This window comes from Cynara cardunculus (genome assembly GCF_001531365.2).
Source record: "Cynara cardunculus var. scolymus isolate 2C chromosome LG 10, CcrdV1, whole genome shotgun sequence".
Taxonomy (NCBI): Eukaryota; Viridiplantae; Streptophyta; class Magnoliopsida; order Asterales; family Asteraceae; genus Cynara; species Cynara cardunculus.
Window position 1 is genome coordinate 10,011,513 of NC_037537.1, and position 22,974 is coordinate 10,034,486.

General features: G+C 36.1%; 1 protein-coding gene across 2 annotated transcripts; it reads left to right on the top strand.

Annotated features, from left to right (window-relative positions):
• Positions 1–519: 519 nt before the first annotated feature.
• Positions 520–22,974, top strand: LOC112518833 (ABC transporter C family member 12-like). 2 transcript variants are annotated; one of them, XM_025126582.1, is made up of 27 exons: positions 520–887; positions 967–1,350; positions 2,071–2,249; positions 2,852–2,891; positions 3,676–3,832; positions 4,355–4,469; positions 4,554–4,634; positions 4,746–4,770; positions 5,201–5,257; positions 6,895–6,960; positions 7,135–7,209; positions 7,432–7,539; positions 7,897–8,031; positions 8,723–8,829; positions 8,912–9,005; positions 9,535–9,702; positions 9,937–10,077; positions 12,074–12,274; positions 12,408–12,506; positions 12,620–12,772; positions 13,273–13,655; positions 15,669–15,849; positions 16,421–16,744; positions 19,268–20,024; positions 20,503–20,624; positions 21,828–22,073; positions 22,196–22,974. In XM_025126582.1, the coding sequence occupies exons 2-27, from the start codon at positions 1,018–1,020 to the stop codon at positions 22,442–22,444; spliced, it is 4,596 nt and encodes a 1,531-aa protein (XP_024982350.1). In that variant the 5' UTR covers positions 520–887; positions 967–1,017; the 3' UTR covers positions 22,445–22,974. The 2 variants fall into 2 exon arrangements, with proteins under 2 accessions (XP_024982350.1, XP_024982352.1); XM_025126584.1 differs by lacking the exons at positions 520–887; positions 967–1,350; positions 2,071–2,249; positions 2,852–2,891; positions 3,676–3,832 and having other exon boundaries at positions 4,458–4,491.

The window sequence follows — 22,974 nt, forward strand, 5'->3', positions numbered from 1 at the left end:
TTATATTATATCATATATTAATCGTTTTAATTAACATTGAATTAAAATAAAACATGTTATTAATTAAAAAATAATTAGAATGTATATATAAATAATTTATAAAATAGTTAATAAATGTTGTAGTGGGGACCACTTTTGAAAGTGTAGGTGAATTGCAGGTGTGTAGGTGGTAATTGCAAAAGCTGACGTGACATAGTTGAAAATGTTGTAGGTGAATTGCAGATGTATAGAAGATAATTGCAAAAACTAATGTGGCACAATTAAAAGTTTAAATGAATGTATAGAAGATAATTGCAAAAACTAATGTGACACAATTAAAAGTTTAAATGGATTGTAGGGATGTGGATGGTCTAACAATAATAACCCCATCACTGTTATAAAAAGAAAGTTCAGACAACGACCTCCATTGTTGATGCTCCTGACAATATACAGGGGTCCACTGCTAAAATTTAGTCCATGGGAATATGTTGCCTTCCGGAAAAAAAAATGGGAACGAGGGAAAAAAGGATTTGACTTCATAACAGACGACAAATGTTGGTGTTGTTTCAGAGAATCTTCTACCCGCCGTTCCCTTGATAAATTGCGCACAAACGGAGATCTAGTGATACAGATGCTTCACCAGCAGCCAAAATTGTTGGCCCTATATATCTGTCCTACTAAAGATTCTTGGTCATGCCCTTTCTGGGATTGTTCGTAAGCAGTGACGATCACACGACTAGTCATTGTTTCATCCCTCTTCCAAAATCAGGGTCCCCTTTTCATATGGGCCAACATTTGACCTTCTTCGTATATAATCTGTTTGCAAGGTGGACTTCAACTGTGGAATTGAGATCACTCTGGCGGCACTTTTGGCCCCATGAAACTGATAACTTTTCACTATTTGCTCTGTAAGTGAACTAATTTTGTTTGTAGGGTTTAATGTAACTGAAGTACTGAATTGATAATTGGGGTATTCTTGTTTTTCAGGTGGGAGTTCTGTGAAATAGTACCATAATTCAATTCTGAGAAGTTTAAATCATGGGGTTTGAGCCACTGGTTTGGTTTTGCCGGCCAGAGGAAAATGGCATTTGGGCAAAGACAACAGCTAGTGCTCTTGGTGCTTATACACCATGTGGCATTGAATCTGTTGTGGGTTGTATATCAAATGTAGTTTTGATGGGCTTGTGCTTATACAGATTATGGCTGATCATGAAAGACTTTAGAGTCCAGAGGTTCTGCTTACGGTCAAAGTATTATAGTTATATGTTGGTCTTTTTAGCAGGTTATTGTGCTGCAGAGTCCTTGTTCAGATTACTTTTTGGTGTTTCTATGTTTGACTTGGATGGACAAAGTAGCCTTGCTCCATTTGAGGTATATTTTTCTTCTCAATCTTGTTATGTAGGTTCAGATATTTCTACATCCTTGCTGTATATGTGACGCTCTTGCATTTATTTTCTGTTCGTACAACAACAGGAAGAAGCTTTATATGTGTTATCTTTGCTCACACGTTCTCTACATTTGTGCAAATCATAAAAAAAAATCTGCTTAAGTATGGTGTGAGAAATAGGGAGCTAAAATAATACACTTGGCCTTGATGAGAAGATGTATTTAAATGCACTGTAATGTGGTTACTTATTCAGTCATGTGTCTTACTCCCTCAGTCCCAACATAAATGTCCACCATGAAAAAGGTACAAAGTTTTTAGAAATATGTAATTATTACACTTCTTAATTTTCTGAATGAAAATTTTACCCTCGAATGAACTTTTTGCTTTCCCATCATAGCTTTAACTGTCTTAGATGCTTCATAAGCTTGGAGCAATGGTCAATACAAGGACAGTACTTGTATTTGAAGAACGTGTATATTACCGAGTGCAAAACCCTGAACTCTAAAAGAGTCATATGGCCACAAACAAATAGAGGAATAGAACCCTAGTGAAAATACTAATATATCTAACAGTTGGTACCCTATGATACACGTTTTCTAGATGGATTAATACCATATGCAAATAAGTGAAGACAAAAACAAAAAAGATGAAAAGAAAATGTAGCAGGAGAGGTTTTTGATGTTTAGTACCATGCCTTCATGCAGGTGGTTTCACTTATGCTTGAGACCCTTGTTTGGAGCTCTTTGGTGATTATGACTCTTTTGGAAACTAAAGTGTATATTAGAGAGTTTCGCTGGTATGTCCGATTTGGTGTAATATACGTCTTGGTTGGGGATACTGTGAAACTTAGTTTCATTCTCTCACTAAAAGATTTATACCCAAGGTCGGTATCCCTTCCTTTGCTTGTTTCAACTACTTACATTTTAGATGTACGTCTCCTGCTTGTATATTGATATATTAAGCTTTCATATCCATGTTTAAGCAGGAATAGCACATAATTTCGAAGGACAAGTTTCAAGGACGTAATAAATGATGATGGCATATTAATGGAAATCATAAATAGTAGCATGCCATCAAGTAGCTTAGATGTATATGATAGGTGCTCTCCATTGAGTCAGTTTATTCAATTTCTTAGATCACAAATGCTATAGGGGTCTAGCTCATAAATGATTGAATCATATAAAGTTATTATAGAAGCAAATTTTTCTGTCATGTTGCCACAAGGAAGAGACTTGGATGAGACGGGCGATTTCATTAGAGGTATGGAGAAACAAAATGATAGAAGCCTAACATTCCATGTAATCAAACAAAAAAGAAGAAAAAACATATAATGGAAAATAAGTGTTTGCAGAATTTAGGATATTAAAAGTTTTTATTCTAATCACTTCCTTCTCAGTTCAATTATGTCCTGGATATTGAAGGAGGTGGTGACTGAATTTAGTCTATTTGGAATGCATGCACTCACAATTGTATTTTGTTATGCAGATCTGTACTCTATGTGTACATCAGTTCGTTGTTCTCCCAGGTTTGTTATGTATCTCTTTTGAATTATGTTTAGAGGGTTTGTTAGTCTCATATGGCTATATATATATATATATATATTTGTGAGCTTGGTGAAGGATGTACATATAACTAGACTTTGCTGGTACAAACATCTTGTTCTTTGAATCAGCAACCTACAAGTCTAGTATGGATTCTCTGTTACCTTATGCATTTAGAAAAGATTGAATCAATTTTATTTGAAACTTGTAGGTAATATACAAAAGAAAATGTGTTGTTTAAAGATGTTGAGTGCACTGTTGTCACAACAGAATGTTTCTTTTCTTTGCTATGAAACACACATATTGTGAAGCAAATATCCAAGCCTCCGAGGAACTCTAAGCTTAGGATGCTGCTTCACATTCTTATTTTAAAACTGTTATTGTTTATCTGTATATGTTATTGTTGTACCATTTCAATTTTCACGCCAATAACCCACGAATCTCATACGTGTTTGACATCATATATGTTACAATCATTTGATGAATTGCAATCTGGGAAAGTACTCTGCTAAAATGAATGATGATACGAAGCTAACAATTGGTTGTGTTTATTATTCGTTTGTATCTTTCTTGAAGCCTAAGACTAGCTTCAGCAATCACTGAAAATCATAATTTTGGTAATTAGATGGCTAATTCATATACGCTGATCTAATCGGCACATTTACCAAAAATGTGAAATTATGAAAGAGGAAATGAACTAGGTCTGCTGGTCCATTTATGACCATAATAAGTTTATTGCTTCCTTATGCATGATGGATTGTCATGCAGGCTTTATTTGGAGTATTTCTTTTTGCTTACATACCAAATTTGGATGCCTACCTGGGATATATGCCACTTCAAACTGAGGCTCATGATGACATCAAGTATGAAGTGCTTCATGGAGGAGAACATATTTGTCCAGAGAGGAATGCTAACATATTTTCAAGTAAGTACTTTTATCCATAAGACTCTCTCTGTTGTGCTCCCAAATGATGGATTAAAGGATGGACCTATCCTCCATGGTTATATTTTAGAACACATAAGTGGAAACTCTTGCCCTATAAGCTACTATCTATTTCAACTATAGGCTCAAAGCCCCAATGATAAAGAGTGAATATCATATATTTTGTCTACTTACCTGAAAGACAGAGGGAAAAAGAATCATTGGATGATTTGAGCCTGAACTGTATTGATTTTGAGAGGAACTATCTTGGAGCGATGGATGATGATTAACTATGAAGTGGAAATGAATTGCTTCTGAGCTGTTCATCTGTTCTGTTTTTGGGTAACCAAATTATATTCCGAGTTGAAACAATCTTGCATGGAAAGAAGAGGGGTTTCTTTGCTTGTGCCTATATTGCTATTAAACAAGTCATTCTAGTTAATCACAAATTTATGATGTAAACTAATATATGTTTTTTTGTGTTAAATTGCTTACTGATAATGTGGTGCATCATTGTTATGGAAGGAATATATTTTGGATGGATGACTCCCCTTATGGAGCAGGGCTACCGAAAACCTATAACAGAAAAAGATGTCTGGACGTTAGACACATGGGACCAGGCTGAGATACTTAGCAGAAAGTTTGTAGCTCTGTGAATTCATGTAATTAATTCTTTTTTTCTTTCTTTGGGTTGTCTAAGATGACTAATTGTTACCACTTGTAGGTTCCAAAAATGTTGGGAAGAAGAATCTCAGAAGCCAAAACCATGGCTTTTATTCTGTCTGAATAACTGTGTTGGAGGAAGGTACCACTTTGTCCATGATGAGATGTTTATTGTCTAAAGAAACATGATTGAGTTATGCCATTAGAATCCAGCATTTCTATTTAACTAATGGCTGTTGGTTGTTCTCTGCAGGTTCTGGTTTGGAGGCCTTTTCAAAGTAAAGAATTCATTCCCTTAATTTATCACTTAGACTTAAAATATTGAATTGCTTGATACAGTCAAGTCAGGCAAGATCCTAATAATGCATTTCCATGTTCGCAAAAATTATATATAGTTTCTGGAAGAATCAATTATAATTTCATATGTTTGACAACAATATGTACATTAGGGGAATTCAGCTGTAAAATGTTTTGCTAGATCCAAATGGCCTGATGTTCTAAATGGAAGAGGTGAGGAGGAATAGTAATGTTGGTCTTCAATGACACTGACAGTACATCACCTACTTTTTGTTCTGGCATATGTCTTGCCATTGTATATGTTTCCTTTCTGTTTACATACATCCACACATCCATAGAAAGATAGATAAAAAGCCAGATGCAAACTCTTAGTCTTGATATTGAACTTATCAAACCTCATTTTACTTGTAGGTGGGCAATGATCTTTCCCAGTTTGTGGGACCAGTTATATTAAGCTATCTCCTACAGGCATGTTCCATCTTCACAATCCATTATTAGCTAAATGATGGATTTATTAAGTGACATATTCTTGTACATGGCTGCAATTTTGTTTACTAGCTCTTTTCTCCTAATTTTTAGTATTTATTATTACTTTCTATAGAAATGAACTTGTGAAGTTGAAAGCTACAACTATTCTCAAGTGCATGTTGGTGATACTGGATTTTGATGGATTGATTCTTTGTTCATATGTTTGATATAGACACTCCCTCCTCCGTTGTCTGGGAATGTAAACAGTACTTGTGCAGCCATTGTGAAAGTGTACTTAAGAATCTTTTATATATTAATCCACATAGTTGACATTTTACCATGACATTCTTCTGATATATATAGAAAGGAAAGAAAGACACTAATGTGGACCTTCATATGTGTGGATCTGGTGCTTGCAAAATCAAGTTTTCTCTCTCTTTTGTATCTATAAGCATGTTATCACTTTGTTGTACTCTATGTGCGTATGTGTGTATATATCGATTCTTTTTATTCAAATTGACTTTATAATACGTATTTAGAAATATATAAACAGAACATAGGAACTCGCAAATCTCTATTAAAAACTTAAACAACACCCAACAATGTAATTCTTCTGATTGTAGAAGGAAGTGACCAAAAAAGGGTTAGTTTGTTATTGAGAATGACCAGCAAATATATGTAATACGTCTATGGTCTGACAGGTCTAGATAATTTAATGAAAGCCAAGTTGCTATAGCTGATTTTGTAGTTCTCCATTCAAGATATCATAATGAAACTATGCAATAGATATCCTGTCTAATACTGATAACTAACTTAGCAAATTTCAGTTTTTCACTCAAGTTTGTGTTGATGCAGAAGCGATAATTACATCGTGATTCTTTTGTCTTTCTTATCTACATTCTTATCCTCAATTTGTGATGTTTTCTCTTTCTACCCATCACTATGATTTACAGATGCTTTTGTATTTGTATTAAATAATTCATTTGTGTGGAACCCAATTTGACTCCATATTTCTTGTAAGGAGACACCCACTTAGTTCTATGATTCTGGCAAATGATTGTTTTAAAATTTAATATTGACTGTTGTTATAATATGTTATATTTTCAGAATCAAAATTACCTTTTCTCCTTCTATGAATCGTGACCACCCACAAATACTCAATATCTCAAGAAAGGAGACACCCAATAAAACCTTAAGGTTCTTGTAAACTATAAACTCACCTTTACATATTGACAACTACTGGTTCTTTGCTTTTTCAGAACCACAAACTTTCTGGTTGGTAGCCCAGCTAGTTATTTAAAATTAAAATTAATTCATTTATATTATTAATATAGCACAAGTTAAACAAATGTTTTTGATCTGTATATAGTTTTTAGTTATTATCATATTTTGCAACTTCTATACATATATCTAATTCATTCATGGAGCAAGTTTTGATATTTTTCTCATGGGAGGGTAAATAGAGTAAACGTTTGGTCTAATGGTGAAGTATGAAAGTTGTTTACTAGATTAGTGTAGTATTTTCTAGAACATGTAGCTGTATATTCTTAAGAAATGTTCAGGGTATGAACTTTACATCCGGTATTATGATATAGGCACTCGGCAACCTGTAGTTGACATGATTAACTTTTTCGCAGTCCTTACAAAGAGGTGATCCTTCATGGATTGGCTACATCTATGGCTTCTCAATTTTTGTTGGCGTGGTATGTTGTAAGACGTATCTCATATGCTTGTTTATGTGCTTTCAAATTTCACATTTGCTAAAAGAACTAATCGAAAAAAGAGAGAAATCATATAGGAAAAGATGTAGAAAGGTTGTGGTCAGAATATTAATATATTTGCTAACAATAGTCAACTGTTATTTGTACTACATTCAGTCATTAGGAGTTCTCTGTGAAGCTCAATACTTTCAGAATGTTGCAAGGGTCGGGTTCAGAATAAGGTCAATTTTGGTAAGTTCCTTATCAGAATATTAGAATATCTTTACTTGCTACAAGTTCGTTAATAGCAGATCGAATGAACAATTGGATTAGAGCTTTCCAATGTACAGGGGAAGGGTATTTAACATGTTCTTTGTGCTCGATTATTGGTAATACTCCTTTCTAGTTTTGGATGGATATGGTGACAATGGTATTTATTCTTAGCCACAAACTCAGTGATGTATATTGTTATAGGTGGCTGCTGTGTTTCGGAAATCCTTAAGGCTAACCAATGAAGCCCGAAAGAATGTTGCATCGGGAAAAATTACGAATATGATAACGACAGATGCTAATGCTCTCCAGGTATGTATATATTACACAAAGTTGTTAGCCAGGTGCTTACTTAATCTTCATGTTATGAAAATTATGAACGAGTGAACTTTTTGAAAACCAGTTGACAAATACTCTCTTGCCTCGTGATAATACGTTTTCATAAGTAAAATTAATAGTGTACTGCACAAGGGTCTATAGTCCTTAGGTTTAGGAACTTCTGGTGGACGGCTGGATTTGTACGATCTCATCATAAACTGAAAAAGCTCAAAAAGAAATGCAATAAAGAATGTGCTGCATATGTTGCAACTTCCACTCTCAATTCTCAATCATAATTGATGCTTGTATACAAGTATTCCATTTGCTAAACTAGGTCTTTGCTCTACTCAGCAAGTATGCAATCAACTTCATGGCTTATGGTCAGCCCCATTCAGAATTGTGCTTGCCATGATTCTTCTTTACCAACAACTTGGGGTCGCTTCACTAGTGGGTTCTCTGCTTTTAATTCTCATGTTCCCTGTACAGGTAATTTCAGTTCTTTTAATTGCTTGGAAATCATCCCAGGATAATGTACTCTATATATACATCCTCTTTTTGAATGTTTTGTTATATTAGGGCTAGTATACCATCATTTTTTCTTTTTTATACACAAAGAATTGTGGCAAGTTTGATGGTAAATTTGGTGGTTGTTAAAAATCTGCCCTCTTTTCACACTGAAGAGGCAATCAGAACATTCTGTCTTCACATTTAGTGTTGCTATATGAAGATATCGTGAACATATAAAAGCCTGATAAGTATATATTTCGCATGAGAAGCTTTAGGTTTTACTGAACAACTTGAAGCTAAGACTTGGTTCCAACATGAAATGACCAAAGGTAATGGAGGGTTGATGGATATTGGCTTACCATATGAGAAAGAGAGAACATGTAGCTAATATTTTAGAAAAGGCCTTCCATCAATTGCCACCTCAAACAATTACTTCTCAGTGTTTGCCTTAAAAGCTACTATCTTCATCATTGTTATTTTTGCACTGTCCTTTCTCTTGCTTCTATCCTTGTGTGATCGTCTTGCACAAACATTTGACTATAGATATGTAAAGAATTTGCTACTCACTGAAATGAGTTTCATGTTTATTCTGAATGTATAATACAGTTTGAGTATTGTGTGTACTAGATAACATTGTTCTTACCATTTTTGTACTTTCTGCTGATAATAGACGATGATTGTCAGCAACATGCGGAGATTAGCTAAGGAAGGCTTACAGTACACTGACAGAAGAGTTGGATTAATGAGTGAAATTTTGGCTGCAATAGAGACTGTAAAGTATGTATTCCCATACAATGATTGCTTCTGGTAATTAACTTCTGTAGCTGGTAAAATTCTTATTGTTTTGCAATACTTGCAGATGTTATGCATGGGAGCAAAGTTTTCAATCTAAAGTCCAAAATATTAGGAAAGATGAGCTTCTATGGTTATGGAAATCACAACTATTGGGAGCGGTGAGCAGCAATTTACATTTATACATCAATTCTAATTAATGATCTGTATGTTTCTAGCTACAATATCTGCTTAAGTTGCCTTATATATCTATAATTTCAAATCCTTACTTATAGAAAAGTTGTGTTGTGTATTAGGGTTTATAACTGAGATAGTACCAAGAGATGGAATTCCAACAGAGTAATACAAAGTTGCATGGTTAAGCTTAAGCCTAAGGAATTTTGGTGATAGTAATTAACTCCCAATTTGAATCAGATTCCATAGCCTCTCTGTATCTCGATCTGAAAACATTATAAAAGCATTAGTTTGTCAACCTATGTTTATATTATTTACTTAAAATCGGAATTAGAAAACTAGAACTATAAAATAGAGATGTGCATAGTTTAGAAGGTTAATTCAATTCATAATTTTTTATAAGCAAACAGTTCCAAAAATATTCATGGATTTTATTTCAGAAGGTTAATTTTGTATGTTTGACCAAGTCATGTGTAATAATCCCCAAATTGGTTTTTTGCTTTCTCTACCTTGCAGTTGAACAATTTCATACTGAACAGTCTTCCGGTTCTTGTGGCTGTGATTTCATTTGCTTTCTTCACGATGCTTGGTGGAGATTTGACACCTGCAAGGGCTTTCACGTCACTTTCCTTATTTACAGTGCTACGAACTCCTTTAAACACACTTCCTAATTTAATAACTCAGGTTCTCTCTTTTGACTAATTCATATGTATTTCTCATGTCTTCAGGGAAAAACACTAGTCAGCATGGATGTTTCTTTTGTCCATAAAATAATCCTGACCTTCGCCTGTAGTTGTTTTTCCGTCTGACCTGCGTATTGTAGGCTGTCAGAAGCTTTTGTTTTGATCCGTGATAGCTGTTGCCCTATGAATCCATGATATCTTAGAGTTTCTGCTTTTTTTTTATGGTTATTTGTAGGCTGTCAATGCGTATGTATCGTTACAGCGTCTGGAGGAACTATTTTTAGCTGAAGAGAGAATTCTCTTGCCCAATCCACCTCTTGAACTAGGTCTTCCTGCAATCTCGATAAAAAATGGCTACTTTTCATGGGATTCAGAGGTTCTCCTTCACCCCTTTCTCTCTCTCTCTCTCTCTCTCTCACTCGCTTCTATTGACTAATGGAACATATTATATACTAACTACTTACCCTATATATATGTGTGCATATATATACCTATATATATAAAGTTCTACATAACTCTACAGTCACAGGTGAGTTAGCACGTTTTTTAGGCCATTGGAAAATCCTTCCTCCCAAACAGGCCAGTCCACTACTATTTTCTTTCATGACATTTCTGGCTAAAACCTCCTTTTTTTGCCAACCCTCTTCCTCAGCTGTTCCGAGGAATCAGTGAATACCTCTTTACATGCTTTGCATGTTATGATAATCAACTCGTGAGCACCTTCCTTTGCTTTAGCTTTGGCCACATTAACAAGATAACAGAATACAACACATAAAATAAAGCCAGAAATACAAGAACAGATAAATCAATGTATAAGTGAATCAGATAATTAGTTGCAGATATAGTGAGTAGGTTGGTTTTATGTCAGTAGCTACAATGGAAACTCATAAAACCACCTCTGCGTGATTCATCATTCTGATATTTTACCAGAATTTCTTCTTCAAACATCTATTTCTCTTGACGTATTTCTGCTTCAAATGGAATGTTCAACCACATATTTTCTTGGCATTCTATCAAAACATCTAGTTCTGAATTCAAGGAAAAACATTTGTCAAGCTCATTCACCAAGTCATTTGAGGGTGTTTGACACATGTTGACTGTGAAAGTGTTGATTAGGTCAGAACCAAAGTCACTGACAAAGCCTTAATCAAATCATCAAATCACACCACCAAGTCCAAAGGTATCTCTTACACGGTACATTGAAAACCTAAATGTTGACGACGAGTTTTAAAGTCGTTAAACCTTTTTTTTGTGGAGTCATTTTAACCTTTAGCTATGTCTTCCGGAAGCCTTTGCTGGAACCTTAGATTCTGTCACCAACAATGGCTATCAGATACCTTCTGCAATGGTTTCAACGACTTTACAGGGTTTTCTTCTCTTCGTGACTGCTCCTCTGACTTTGTAAGGCCTTCATGATAACTCCAAGAGAAGAGGACAAGGCGGAGAACCTCTGTGATCGCATAGTAGAACTAGATGGAGTGAAAGCTACAACTTATGGCAGCAGGGGATGTTGTGGACTATTTGGATGCTAGGATTCAATTCTAGACCATGCAAGAAATGGTTATCGATAAAACTTGACCATATCGTTTCTCATCAACGGGAATAAATTGAGGGCAAAGGAGGTTGCGGGTTGAAAATATCACTCTGTTTATTTGGCCATATAACATTTTAATGAATTCCATTTATGTTGTCCAAGGAGAAATGAAGCTGTGGTTGTGTGTCTATATACCAGTTATAGGGAGAAATGGAGGTGGAACCCATAAAGTGGAGAATGAAGGAAAAAGGTTAAACCTAATAAAATCATAAAGGTGCTTTCTTGACCAAATTATATAGTTGTCCTATTCCTATATCCTAATGCAATTGGTGTATGGAACTATATTGAATTTAAATAGAAATGTTCCGAACTTAGTGTTTCATCATCTCAATAACCAGACTACCTATGGTAGTGGTGTCATCGAGATATTCGTGCTAGTTCCGTGGCCACTGAGAAATTTATTTATTTGTTGTTTAAATTGAGGAAAAATGTAAACAATGAAGTATATCCAAGATTTGATTAATCATGGGTAAGAGGAGGGCAAGGGCTTCACATAGAAGTGACGGGTGGATAATCAAATATCTCAACTGAACTGAGGAAAATAATCCATTCTTTGTTGCATAGATTCTTTAAATATCAAAATCCCGAATGGGTAATTGTGCAGGTCTTGCTAACAAGAAAACTAGCTGTAGATTACTAAAAGATATCAGAAGTTACCTGTTTACTTGCTATCATATGGTGGGTGACATTATTTATGCGGTGATTGCTCAGTCCATTGAGTTTCATACATCTTTTTTCTCGTATTCCAAAGGATTTCTCATTTTTTTTTATTTGACAGACCTCAAAAACAACATTAGCAGATATAAATATAGATATACCAGTTGGCAGCTTAGTTGCAATCGTAGGCGGTACAGGAGAAGGAAAAACATCCCTTATTTCAGCAATGCTTGGTGAGCTTCCTCCTTTGAAAGATGCCGGTGTTACCATCAGAGGAACGGCTGCATATGTCCCTCAAATTTCGTGGATATTTAATGCTACAGTAAGTTGTTGTATGCTGTTCTTTTGTGTGTGTGTATCAAACATCATATCATATCTCATGTAGCCTTATTCTTTTAATTAAATACCCATTTTTACAATTTTGCATGTCCTGCCATTGAAATATATGTCTGCAGGTACGTGAAAACATATTATTTGGATCAAAATTTGAAGCTTCACGATATTGGAAGGCTGTAGCAGTAACTGCATTGGAGCATGACCTTGATATTCTGCCTGTTAAGTTTCACTGACCTTTAGCATCCAAGTAGAATCAAGCAATGTATGTTACTTCTTTCTTTCTAAATGGGTTGAACTTATATTTGTGTTATTTTCTCCTGCTGTTTCTTAGGGTCGTGATCTTACTGAGATCGGCGAAAGAGGAGTGAATATTAGTGGCGGCCAAAAGCAAAGAGTCTCAATGGCTAGAGCAGTGTACTCAAACTCAGATGTCTACATATTCGATGACCCTTTAAGTGCTCTAGATACTCATGTTGGTCGAGAGGTAAATCTATGTTTAATATGAATATTTTTGAAAAGATTATAATATTGCCATTGCACATGAAAGAGGGTAGAAAGAATAAAAAAAAGTAGAACTAAAAGGGGGTACCTTTATCAATGTCTTCATGGAATTCCATGATCTACAAACCTTATCCTTCAAATAGATGAATATCATACCATTAAGACCTCAGCTGTAAGATATCTATGACATGAAGTCACTGTGGAAATGTTTTCCTTAACATGTCTTGGTGTCCTACCTTCTAGTGAATGAATCTTTGTTGATGAATAGTACTTGATGAAAAATAAAATGGTAACTTGCTAATTTCTTTCCGACCTTTATAATAATGATGCCACGTTTCATTTACACGGTTCCAGCGTACTAATTTTGAATATACCCCCTTTTTTCTATGATGAGTGTCATAATCACCCATGTATGCAAGTCTTTTATGAAAATATAATCGCATACATCATTATTATTCTCTAACCTAGCACCTTACATTCCAGGTTTTTGAAAATTGCATCAAGGAAGAGTTGAGAGGGAAAACAAGAGTGCTTGTTACAAACCAGCTACATTTTCTTCCTCAGGTGGATAAAATTATTTTGGTCTCAGAAGGTATGATCAAAGAGGAAGGAACCTTTGAGGAGCTCTCACAAAATGGGTTTCTATTTCGGAAGTTAATGGAGAAAGTGGGTAAAATGGATGATCACATGGATGGAAGCAAAGGCAGAACCAATCCTGACCACGGATCCTCAAAACAGTGTACTGATGAGGTGGTGGATGAGTTGGTAAATGATCCAAGCATCACAACAAAAAGGAATCGTAAGTCTGTTCTTATCAGACAAGAAGATAGGCAAACTGGCATTGTTAGCTGGAAAGTGTTAGCAAGGTAACTTTACATGTATCCTCTCCCTTGTTTCTTATGATTTTTGGTGGTGACATATAATTTCTGCTGTAAATGAAATTAAAACGTTTTACTAGCCCCTGAACTTAAAATGACTCACCATGGTCTCACAAAATCATCAAACCTTGATGGTCAAAGTGGCTTCATGAAAATCCAATGTCAACTCCCAGACAACCGGCAAAATCTTTTTCTTTTGATAGCTGTATCTGATAACCATTAGCTTTCCTACTTTAGTGCATGTCACCCATACCTTGTTCGTGTGCTGTCAAGTTTCTGGGGTTCAAGTGAAAATTATTGTGTGGAAGAGCCCTGTTTTTAAATGCAGTATATGAAATAAGCACACGGAAGAGAATAATACACACAGGAAATCTTGATGAAGGCTAAAGTGAAACAATAGAAACCACATTTCTCAAATTGGAGTATAAGCATCTATCGAGGCCAACTTGCTACAGATAAAATTGATTTGGGTCTTCCGTAACCTTTAAGCAAGGGTATCACCCAATTGCTAACGAGTCCAGGTATGACAGGTCGGATAGATGGAGGATTTGTGGACTTCCTACAATTTAGTCAAGTACAACATGACAATGAACTTTTATGTGCTTGGTAAATTAGTGAAATCCCTGATGCTATATGAATAGTAGACTGATAGCAGTCTATGTCATCCCGTATGTGATTTTCGTGATCTTATTCTAGTTGTACACTAGATTGAAGAACTGCTGCATGTTTGTTGGCTCCAAAGAGACAAAGTTGACACCAGAAAAGACAATAGTCATCTTGTGGACTTCCATATAATTGGATACAAATGTGCATATGAAAATCCAACGATATAAGTCAAATCCCTCCTATATGAGTGTCCCCAATGTGGGATATCAGATACCTCTCCATGGAGCTCTGTTGAGGTTCCTCCAAATACAGAGAACAGCATCCATTGACACAAGCAGATATAAATTGATTTACTGCACTCATACGATATGCAATATCTGAATGTCTAGCTCATAGATAATTGTCCTCCTAACTAATATGGTCAAGTAACTGAAATCTCATGAATACTATGCTTACAGTTGACGGTTTTCTGTCTCTCGTTGATCTCGTTTGTATGTTTTTTTATGGCCTCATAAGCTTTACTCTGTGCTCTTGACCTGTTTGCTAAGCTCTAGTTCAAGGTTTGTCTTGTGTTTGAACTCTAGTTGATTTCATAAGGATTTTGGTGTTTCAAATTTTCGAATTAGTTGCCGCTCTTGTTTGGATAATTCACTATTCAGTTTGAAATTGGTCAGGTTGCTTTGATATTGTTTGCTGCTAACTGCTAAGTTTATGGTCCCTTTGCTTGGTATTTTTTTTGGTTAATATTTTTATTTGACGGCTTCGCTTGGTAGATGCTTTTTTTTGGTCCTCTAGGAACTTTTCAGGTTCAAACGGTGATAAGAAAAGATCATAGAGCACTGTTTCTGTTCATTGGAACAATTGGGATTAACAGGTCATATAATGTTTTGGAACTCACGAAAAGTTCAGGAACTATGCGACGTTTTTGGGAAATGCAGGGATTATTTTTATAATTTTAAACAGTGAAGGGACCAGTCGCTTTCTATAACATTTGAGGCTCTTTGGAAACTCTTACAAGGTTAAAAGGGCACTCATAATTGGTTTATGGTTGAAGAAGTGTAGTGATTTCTTGGAACTTTAGGGGGTCTTTGTGTGACGATTCTGCTTGGCTTCTTATTGCTAGTTGTCATGGGTTGTTGGCCACTTCACTGATTGAATGTCAAGGATTCAATGAAAACTATCTTTAGTTGTTACCACGTGCATGGACTGAAACAAATTAACAACAATGATTAGTTTATTGTACAATCATCCTTTTGAAGTGTAGGAAGTTCAATAAAAACTATCTTTAATTGAGGCATTATGTCTCCATTTTGGGGGGAAAGTTTATCCCCCAACCTGTAACAGATGTACAGGACCTACTACTTACTATATGTGAACCCATTGTCTCTATTACAGGTACCAGGATGCTTTAGGAGGTCTATGGGTTGTCCTGATATTAGTGGCGTGCTATATTTCAACTGAAGTGCTTCGAATTTTAAGTAGCACATGGTTAAGTTACTGGACAGAACAAAGCAGTTCAACAACTCGTGGACCTGGTTTCTACATTCTGATCTATGCCCTCTTGTCCATTGGACAGGTATGTCCACTCAAACTGTTGACGGAATCAATTTTTCCTTTTTGTATCATACTTTTACATCAAGTCATTATATTATGTTTATAGATAATTTTATTTGCAACTGGCAGTATTCTTCATTTGCAATGTAAAAGTGTCCATTGATTTATAATTAAATATATATTCACCCCTGAAAATTTATCTATTTTCAACATGTTAATGGTAAGCTGAAAATGGGTCCCATATGAAATGTTATGGTGAAAATGAAGAAAAGTCCCCCTATCCACTTCAATTTCGCATATCGTACTTTGAGTGCCAAATACTTATACCTTAGTAGAAGTCCAATAAATTAACTTATTCTTGCTACTTTTTGACATGTTTATCAAGCCCTCTTGCCAATCTTTCTTATTAGAAATTTCCTCATATCGTTGTTTCTAGTTTGAGACCATAGGCTTGTTGGATTTGATTTTCATGATGATGTTGAGTGTATTTCTTGTTTAATTGTCTTAATCTGGAGCAAAAAAGTTACCGTTCTTGTATGGTTATTTTCTGGAAGCAGACAGTGTATGCTTACTCCGCCATATGCTGCATGCAGGTACTGGTAACATTTGCAAATTCTTTCTGGTTAATTTCATCAAGTCTCCGTGCAGCTAAAAGACTTCATGATACAATGCTGTATTCAGTTCTTAGAGCTCCCACAACCTTTTTCCAAACCAATCCACTTGGACGAATGATCAATAGGTTTGCAAATGATCTAGGTGATATAGATCGTAATGTTGCTAATCTTGCCAATAATTTTCTGAATCAAGTTTGGCAATTACTTTCAACTTTCGTGCTTATTGGCATTGTGAGCATAATATCTTTGTGGGCCATAATGCCTCTTCTTCTCTTGTTTTACACAGCCTACCTGTACTATCAGGTTAGTATCCATCTTATTACCCTTTCTGTTTCTTTATTCCATCTCTAATATTTTCAATTCAAGCATGTTATTATTCTCTGGATCATCTATTAGAAGAATCTCTAAAACATGAAATATTTTTTATTTATGTTGATAACAAGAAGCTAGTGACGGAAACACATATCACAATGACTTAAATTCTTGAAGATGTAACATAGAGATTTCATTTATAAATAGAACTGCATCAAGCTATGAGTTGGTAAAAAGAGGTCTACTAGCCGATACTTGACTCCCATACGAAGTGCATTAATTGGGCTTCCACCAAAGACATGGCTGTAGATTTAACCTCTATAATAGAAATAAAACCATCATTGGTTATCGGAAAAGGTGTGCACTAAACTGTTATGTTTGGATGTTTGTTTAAAAGAGTTTCAGATATTATTCATTTGGGACTGTTTGTAGTTCTCGTACATGTTTGAACACAGTTTCTGTTCTACACATGCTATGCTTTTCAAACAATGAATTGTGCCATCTGGGTGTAGTCAAGTTAGTATTATTAGGTTTTAATATATTTATTTATCCATGACTTCAACCATCCTATACACTATATATACGTGGTATTGCTTCACTAAGAATAAATTCTTTACGTCCATGATATTAGAGATCAAGTTGAAGCTTTAAACAATATAGCCACAAGTTACCACCTACGATAGCCACCCTGCCCCTTTGCACCAATCATAGAAATCAACAGTTAGGTGAGTGCTAACTAATGCCCGGTGAAGATATAAATAAGGTGGATAACTGGAGGATCCTTTATTATACCTACAACTAGATATATATGTAGGGGCCTAATCAAATGAGAACTATTTAGTTTGTGCTAACCGTGAGATCCAACGTGAATCGATCATTCAAAATAATTAGTATGATTTCTTAAAATAAGTTGAAGGGTAAATTAGTAAAATTGTGTTGAGTATTCAATTTACTTTAATTAGTTTAATATACATATATGTGTGTGTGTGTGTATAGTCACAGGGACAAAATCGTCGGGATGATGAATCGCCGGAGACACCCTTTGACGGAAAAAGTTCCCTAATTACTATCGACCACTATCCCTGTCTTTCTCCTCCCCTCCCCCGCGGTGAGAAAAACACGCCAACCACAAATCTGTCATCTCCTCCAGCATCCTACCTCGGCCTCCGGTCTATGAACCGCGCCCTTACAACATCTCCGGCGAAATCCTTCTCCCCCCACACTGCAATGGTAACAGATGACCCTCACTGGCCTCTCATCTCTGGCACAAAGGGTCAACATCCATCTCTCCCCCTTATCTCTAGCGCAAAAGTCAGATCCGAACCAACGTACTCTGCCATCAGATCTCTAACCGAACCATCTCTCTCCCCTTATCTTCGACACGCAAACTACATTTGCTTCGAACCAGGTGAGACTCCCGTAAATCCATTATCCCACCTGTAACAACCACTCTTTGGTGGTACTATCTCCGGCCATAATGGTACCGGCGAGTTTCAGTTCACCAAGGTTTTCTACACCTCCCATCTCTATCGTCAACAGCTCTCCTCCAGAAAAATCGAACAACATGATTTTTCTTTAAACCTATATCTACATCGCACATAGATCTGGAAAACTTACAATGGTATCTCAATGGGTATCATTACGGTCATCGATTAAATTCAGATTATGGGTTTGATTTTGTTTTTAAGGTTTGGGTTGGTATCATAGTTGGTCACACAATGGTATCACGGTGATATCCTATGCTGTTAATCGGGGCGCTATTGCACTGCAATAGCAGTCCAATAGCGGATTGCGGACTAAGGTAAAATTGCGGTGACAATTGCGTTTCCGATATTAGCGGCGCACTGACCAATATTTGACCATTATTTGAGGTGAAATTGTGGACCAGTATTCCAATATTTTAGCGTTTGGCCTCTTTAAAACAAGTGGGCCAAGTACAACAAGTAAAAGGGAGTGCTATAGGGATGATGATGATGATCACGTTGGAGATGAAGGGAAGATTGGAAAGCTAGCCTAAACGAAGAAGTGATGTATTAGATGTTGTTGACTCGGATGCTGAACCTGTTGCTTGCGATTAGCTCGTTTATCAACACTTTTCCTATTTTGTTTTGTGAAACTTGTTTAAGTTGATGTTTTGATGTTGAAACTTTATTTTTAATTAATGCATATGATACGTTTATGTATGCATACATACATATTATATATATATATATACATACATATTATATATATATATATATATATAATTCTAAGAAATATTATATGAATCGCTATTTTTGGACCGCTATACTACCGCTATTTATCGGTCCTGACCGCAGTTTTGTAGTTTCACTACTATAACATGTAAAGGAAACCTTCAATCATCATTTCTGTATAAATAGCTTTAATCGAGTTGTTTATATTGATGCAAATTAATTGACAATCTTTGAGTAACTCAGATCTTAGTGTGACATTAGCTATGTTCACGTTACATTTATGAGGTATAATGAGATCAAATTCATAAATGCTTTGCAGAGCACATCACGGGAAGTCAAGCGCTTGGACTCCATTACCAGATCCCCTGTGTATGCGCAATTTGGCGAAGCATTAAATGGTTTGTCAAGTATCCGTGCTTACAAAGCATATGATCGTATGGCCACAATTAATGGGAAATCATTGGATAACAATATTAGATTCACTCTTATAAACTTCAGTTCTAATCGTTGGCTCACCATAAGACTAGAAACATTAGGAGGTATAATGATTTGGTTCACGGCTACCTTTGCTGTCATGCAGTCTGGAAGAACGCATGATCAGGTGGCTTTTGCATCTACAATTGGCTTGCTCCTCAGTTATTCTTTGAATATTACGAATCTTATGAGTAATGTTCTGAGACAAGCAAGTAGAGCAGAAAACAGTTTCAATGCCGTTGAACGTGTGGGCACATATATAGACTTGCCATCTGAGGCTCCATCTATAATTGAGAGCAACCGCCCTCCACCTGGATGGCCCTCATCAGGTTTAGTAGAATTTGAAAATGTCGGCTTTCGCTATAGACCTGGTCTTCCACCTGTCTTGCATGGCCTGTCGTTCACAATCTCTCCGACAGAAAAGGTTGGCATAGTTGGAAGGACTGGTGCAGGGAAATCTACCATGATCAATGCGTTGTTTCGGATGGTCGAGCTAGAAAAAGGAAGAATCTTGATCGATAATTATGATATCTCCAGTTTTGGTTTGACAGATTTGCGTAAAGTTCTTGGTATTATACCACAATCACCGGTTCTCTTTTCAGGTATGGTTTATATAATGCACAGGATTCACAATACAAATGTAGTTCCATTCATTCCTCGGTTCTTATAAACTGTTTTATCCAACACGCCACCGTATAACATGAAAATTTCTGCTCTTTATTATTAATGTATTCTTTGACCAATGTAAAACTGTTGTTAAAGACTTGGAGGAGGATGGCTTTGATTTTGAAAAGTTTCAGAAGTATGTAAGTTCTACTATTTCTCATTTATAAACATCCGTGCTTTGGATTTTGGTTGGCGGCTTCATAGTTAAGTTTGAGATAAATATTGGCAAAATGTAGGGATATGGGGATTTGGTAAATGGATAGTATATCTATGAATCAATGTACATAATATTCTTATGTAATTCTCAAGAAAGTTACTATAGCCGATTTTATGTTCATTTATTACTGAAGCATTAGGTAAGAAATCATCCAATCATTATATATTTCAATTTACTGATCTTCCATTGTTTCCTAGGCACGGTGCGTTTTAATCTTGATCCGTTTAATGAACATGGTGATGTTGATCTTTGGGAGGCTCTTGAACGTTCATATTTGAAGAATGTGATTGCCAGAAATGCGTTGGGTTTGGATGCGGCGGTATGCTTCTTATTTTACTCTTTGATGCTTTTATACCATGAAGGTATGATGTAATTTGCTAGTTTCATTTATCTTTAGGTCCCTTTGGTTAAAGTGGTGATATAATCCAGGCCTAAAAATGAAGAAAAAAAGTATTCTCACCACAATTACCAGCCAACTACTTGTCTATTTTTCTTCTGTGACATAATGATTAGACCTATGGAGTTTGAACTCAAAATCATTGCCTATTAATGGATGTGGCAAAAGATCATATCCCCATTTTATAGTTCTGTCTTTCCATATTGGACATTAGGGTTTCCATCTCGGGAACAACTGGTTTTAAATGGATGATCCTATACTTAAACATACAATGACAAATATTTGCAACTTATTTTAACACTTATTGTCAACAATACCACATTTGAAAATATGCTGTTTGTACATGTGAATTTCAATATTGCACATGCACCAATGAGGTCATACGAATTGTTGGTACCCAATGTTGATTTGACTTTGTAAATTGTCAGTCCCACATCGGCTAGCCGTGGACCCTTGCTCTCGATATATGTTGGAACCCTCCCCCCCTCTCATGAAGAGCTCTTTTGGAGTGTAATCTTATGGGGTTCCTCATATCTCACATGGTATCATAGCCAAGAGCTACCACTTTAAGGTAGCGTTTGGTATCCAGACAGGACTGGACAAGTTGTTTATCTAGTGTTTAGCATGACTAGGAATGGACAGGGTTGGACTGTGCAAGATGCCAACAGTGGTCAGTGGTGGCTGCTGGTGGCTGCCGTCACCGGTGGAGGTGGTGGCCATAAAAGCAAATACCATATTAGAGTTATTCAAATGAATTTTAGTTTCATCCCATCCCTATTTCTTCTTGTTCCACCCATTTTGGTGGAACAAAAAGTAGCTTCTTTTGTCCCATTTAGTCACCCAGTCCCTGTGCCTGTCCCATGTCGCTCCAAATGTGGAACTGTGAGTTTTGTCTTGTCCAGTCCCATGTACCAAACGCAACCTAAGGGACTTGACATTCTGGGGCGTCTGTACCCATCTAGCCTCAATTGGAGGGGGCGTGTAGGGGTCTTGCGTTGTGTCCTCAATATATGTTGGAACTCTCATTCTCCCCTTGAGGTCTCTTTTTGAGAGTAATCTGATGGGGTTTCGCATATCTCACATAATGCTAGTAGTATACTAATATGTACTTGGATTCATTTGAAGGTATCCGAGGGAGGGGAGAATTTCAGTGTTGGACAAAGACAACTACTGAGTCTTGCTAGGGCATTGCTATGGAAATCAAAGATTCTTGTTCTTGATGAAGCAACTGCAGCTGTTGATGTCAGAACGGATGATCTAATACAGAAAACAATACGAAAAGAATTCAAATCATGCACAATGCTCATTATTGCTCATCGACTCAACACCATCATTGACTGCAATCGAATTCTTGTGCTAGAGAACGGTCAAGTATGCCTCCATCAAATGTCATCCCTTAAAAATCTGATGATTCCATGATGTAGTTTGAGTGAAGTTTCTATATTCAATCTCTTAAATATGAATTTATAGTCCATTTCATCTGCCCTTTTCAGATTCTGGAATATGATTCTCCAGAAAGACTAATATCACATGAAGGAGCATTTTTTAAGATGGTTCAAAGTACAGGCGCTGCAAATGCGCAGTATTTACAGGATATGGTACTTGGTAGAGAAGGAATAAACAAGTTCATCGGAGAGGAGCCTGCAGAGCCGTTTATCCATGAGAGATTGCTGAAATCTTCTCAAGGAACACAAATAAATCTGGATATAAATCTTGATGATGTTCAGACAGATGGAAACTAAAGGTGGAAATAATGTGCTGCAGGAAAAGGAAGGATGACCCCTAGAGCGACTTCTAAAGGACTTATGTTGTTATCTTCAAGGACTCATGGATTAGTCCAAGTACGCTCAAGCAGGCCCAGACACCCAACAAAAAAAAATAAAAATAAAAATAAAGGACTTACGTTTGTAAAGTTGTGACTTCTGAGAGAAGGCACACCTTCTCCCCTTTCATAACTGGATTCTCAAGTCTTCAGGTAGAAGTCTCAGTTTCTTGTTGTTTCCAGGCTCAAACTCAACAAGAGTCTTAATTGTACTATCCTGAAACCATTATTTGCTCATTAGCCCATAGTAATACTACTTTTCTAGTGGAGCACAAGCACAAGTTACTTCTTTGTTAAGATATAGGACTGTATCTACTTAGTTTTGATGTTCATCGTTATCTCTTTAGCATGATGTAACCCACATCTACTTAGTCTTTAACGCTCTTCGGGGTAGTGGAAAGGTCTGTATATATTTTATCCTCTCTAGACCTTACTTTGTGTGATATTTAC

What these genes read in the sequence shown, in the direction of transcription:
- LOC112518833 (XM_025126582.1), top strand. Translation starts at nt 1,018, where the DNA reads ATGGGGTTTGAGCCACTGGTTTGGTTTTGCCGGCCAGAGGAAAATGGC. An exon ending in AATAACTGTGTTGGAGGAAG is followed by an intron (nt 4,635 to 4,745) that starts GTACCACTTTGT and finishes TGTTCTCTGCAG; the next exon opens with GTTCTGGTTTGGAGGCCTTT. An exon ending in AATCACAACTATTGGGAGCG is followed by an intron (nt 9,006 to 9,534) that starts GTGAGCAGCAAT and finishes TCTACCTTGCAG; the next exon opens with TTGAACAATTTCATACTGAA.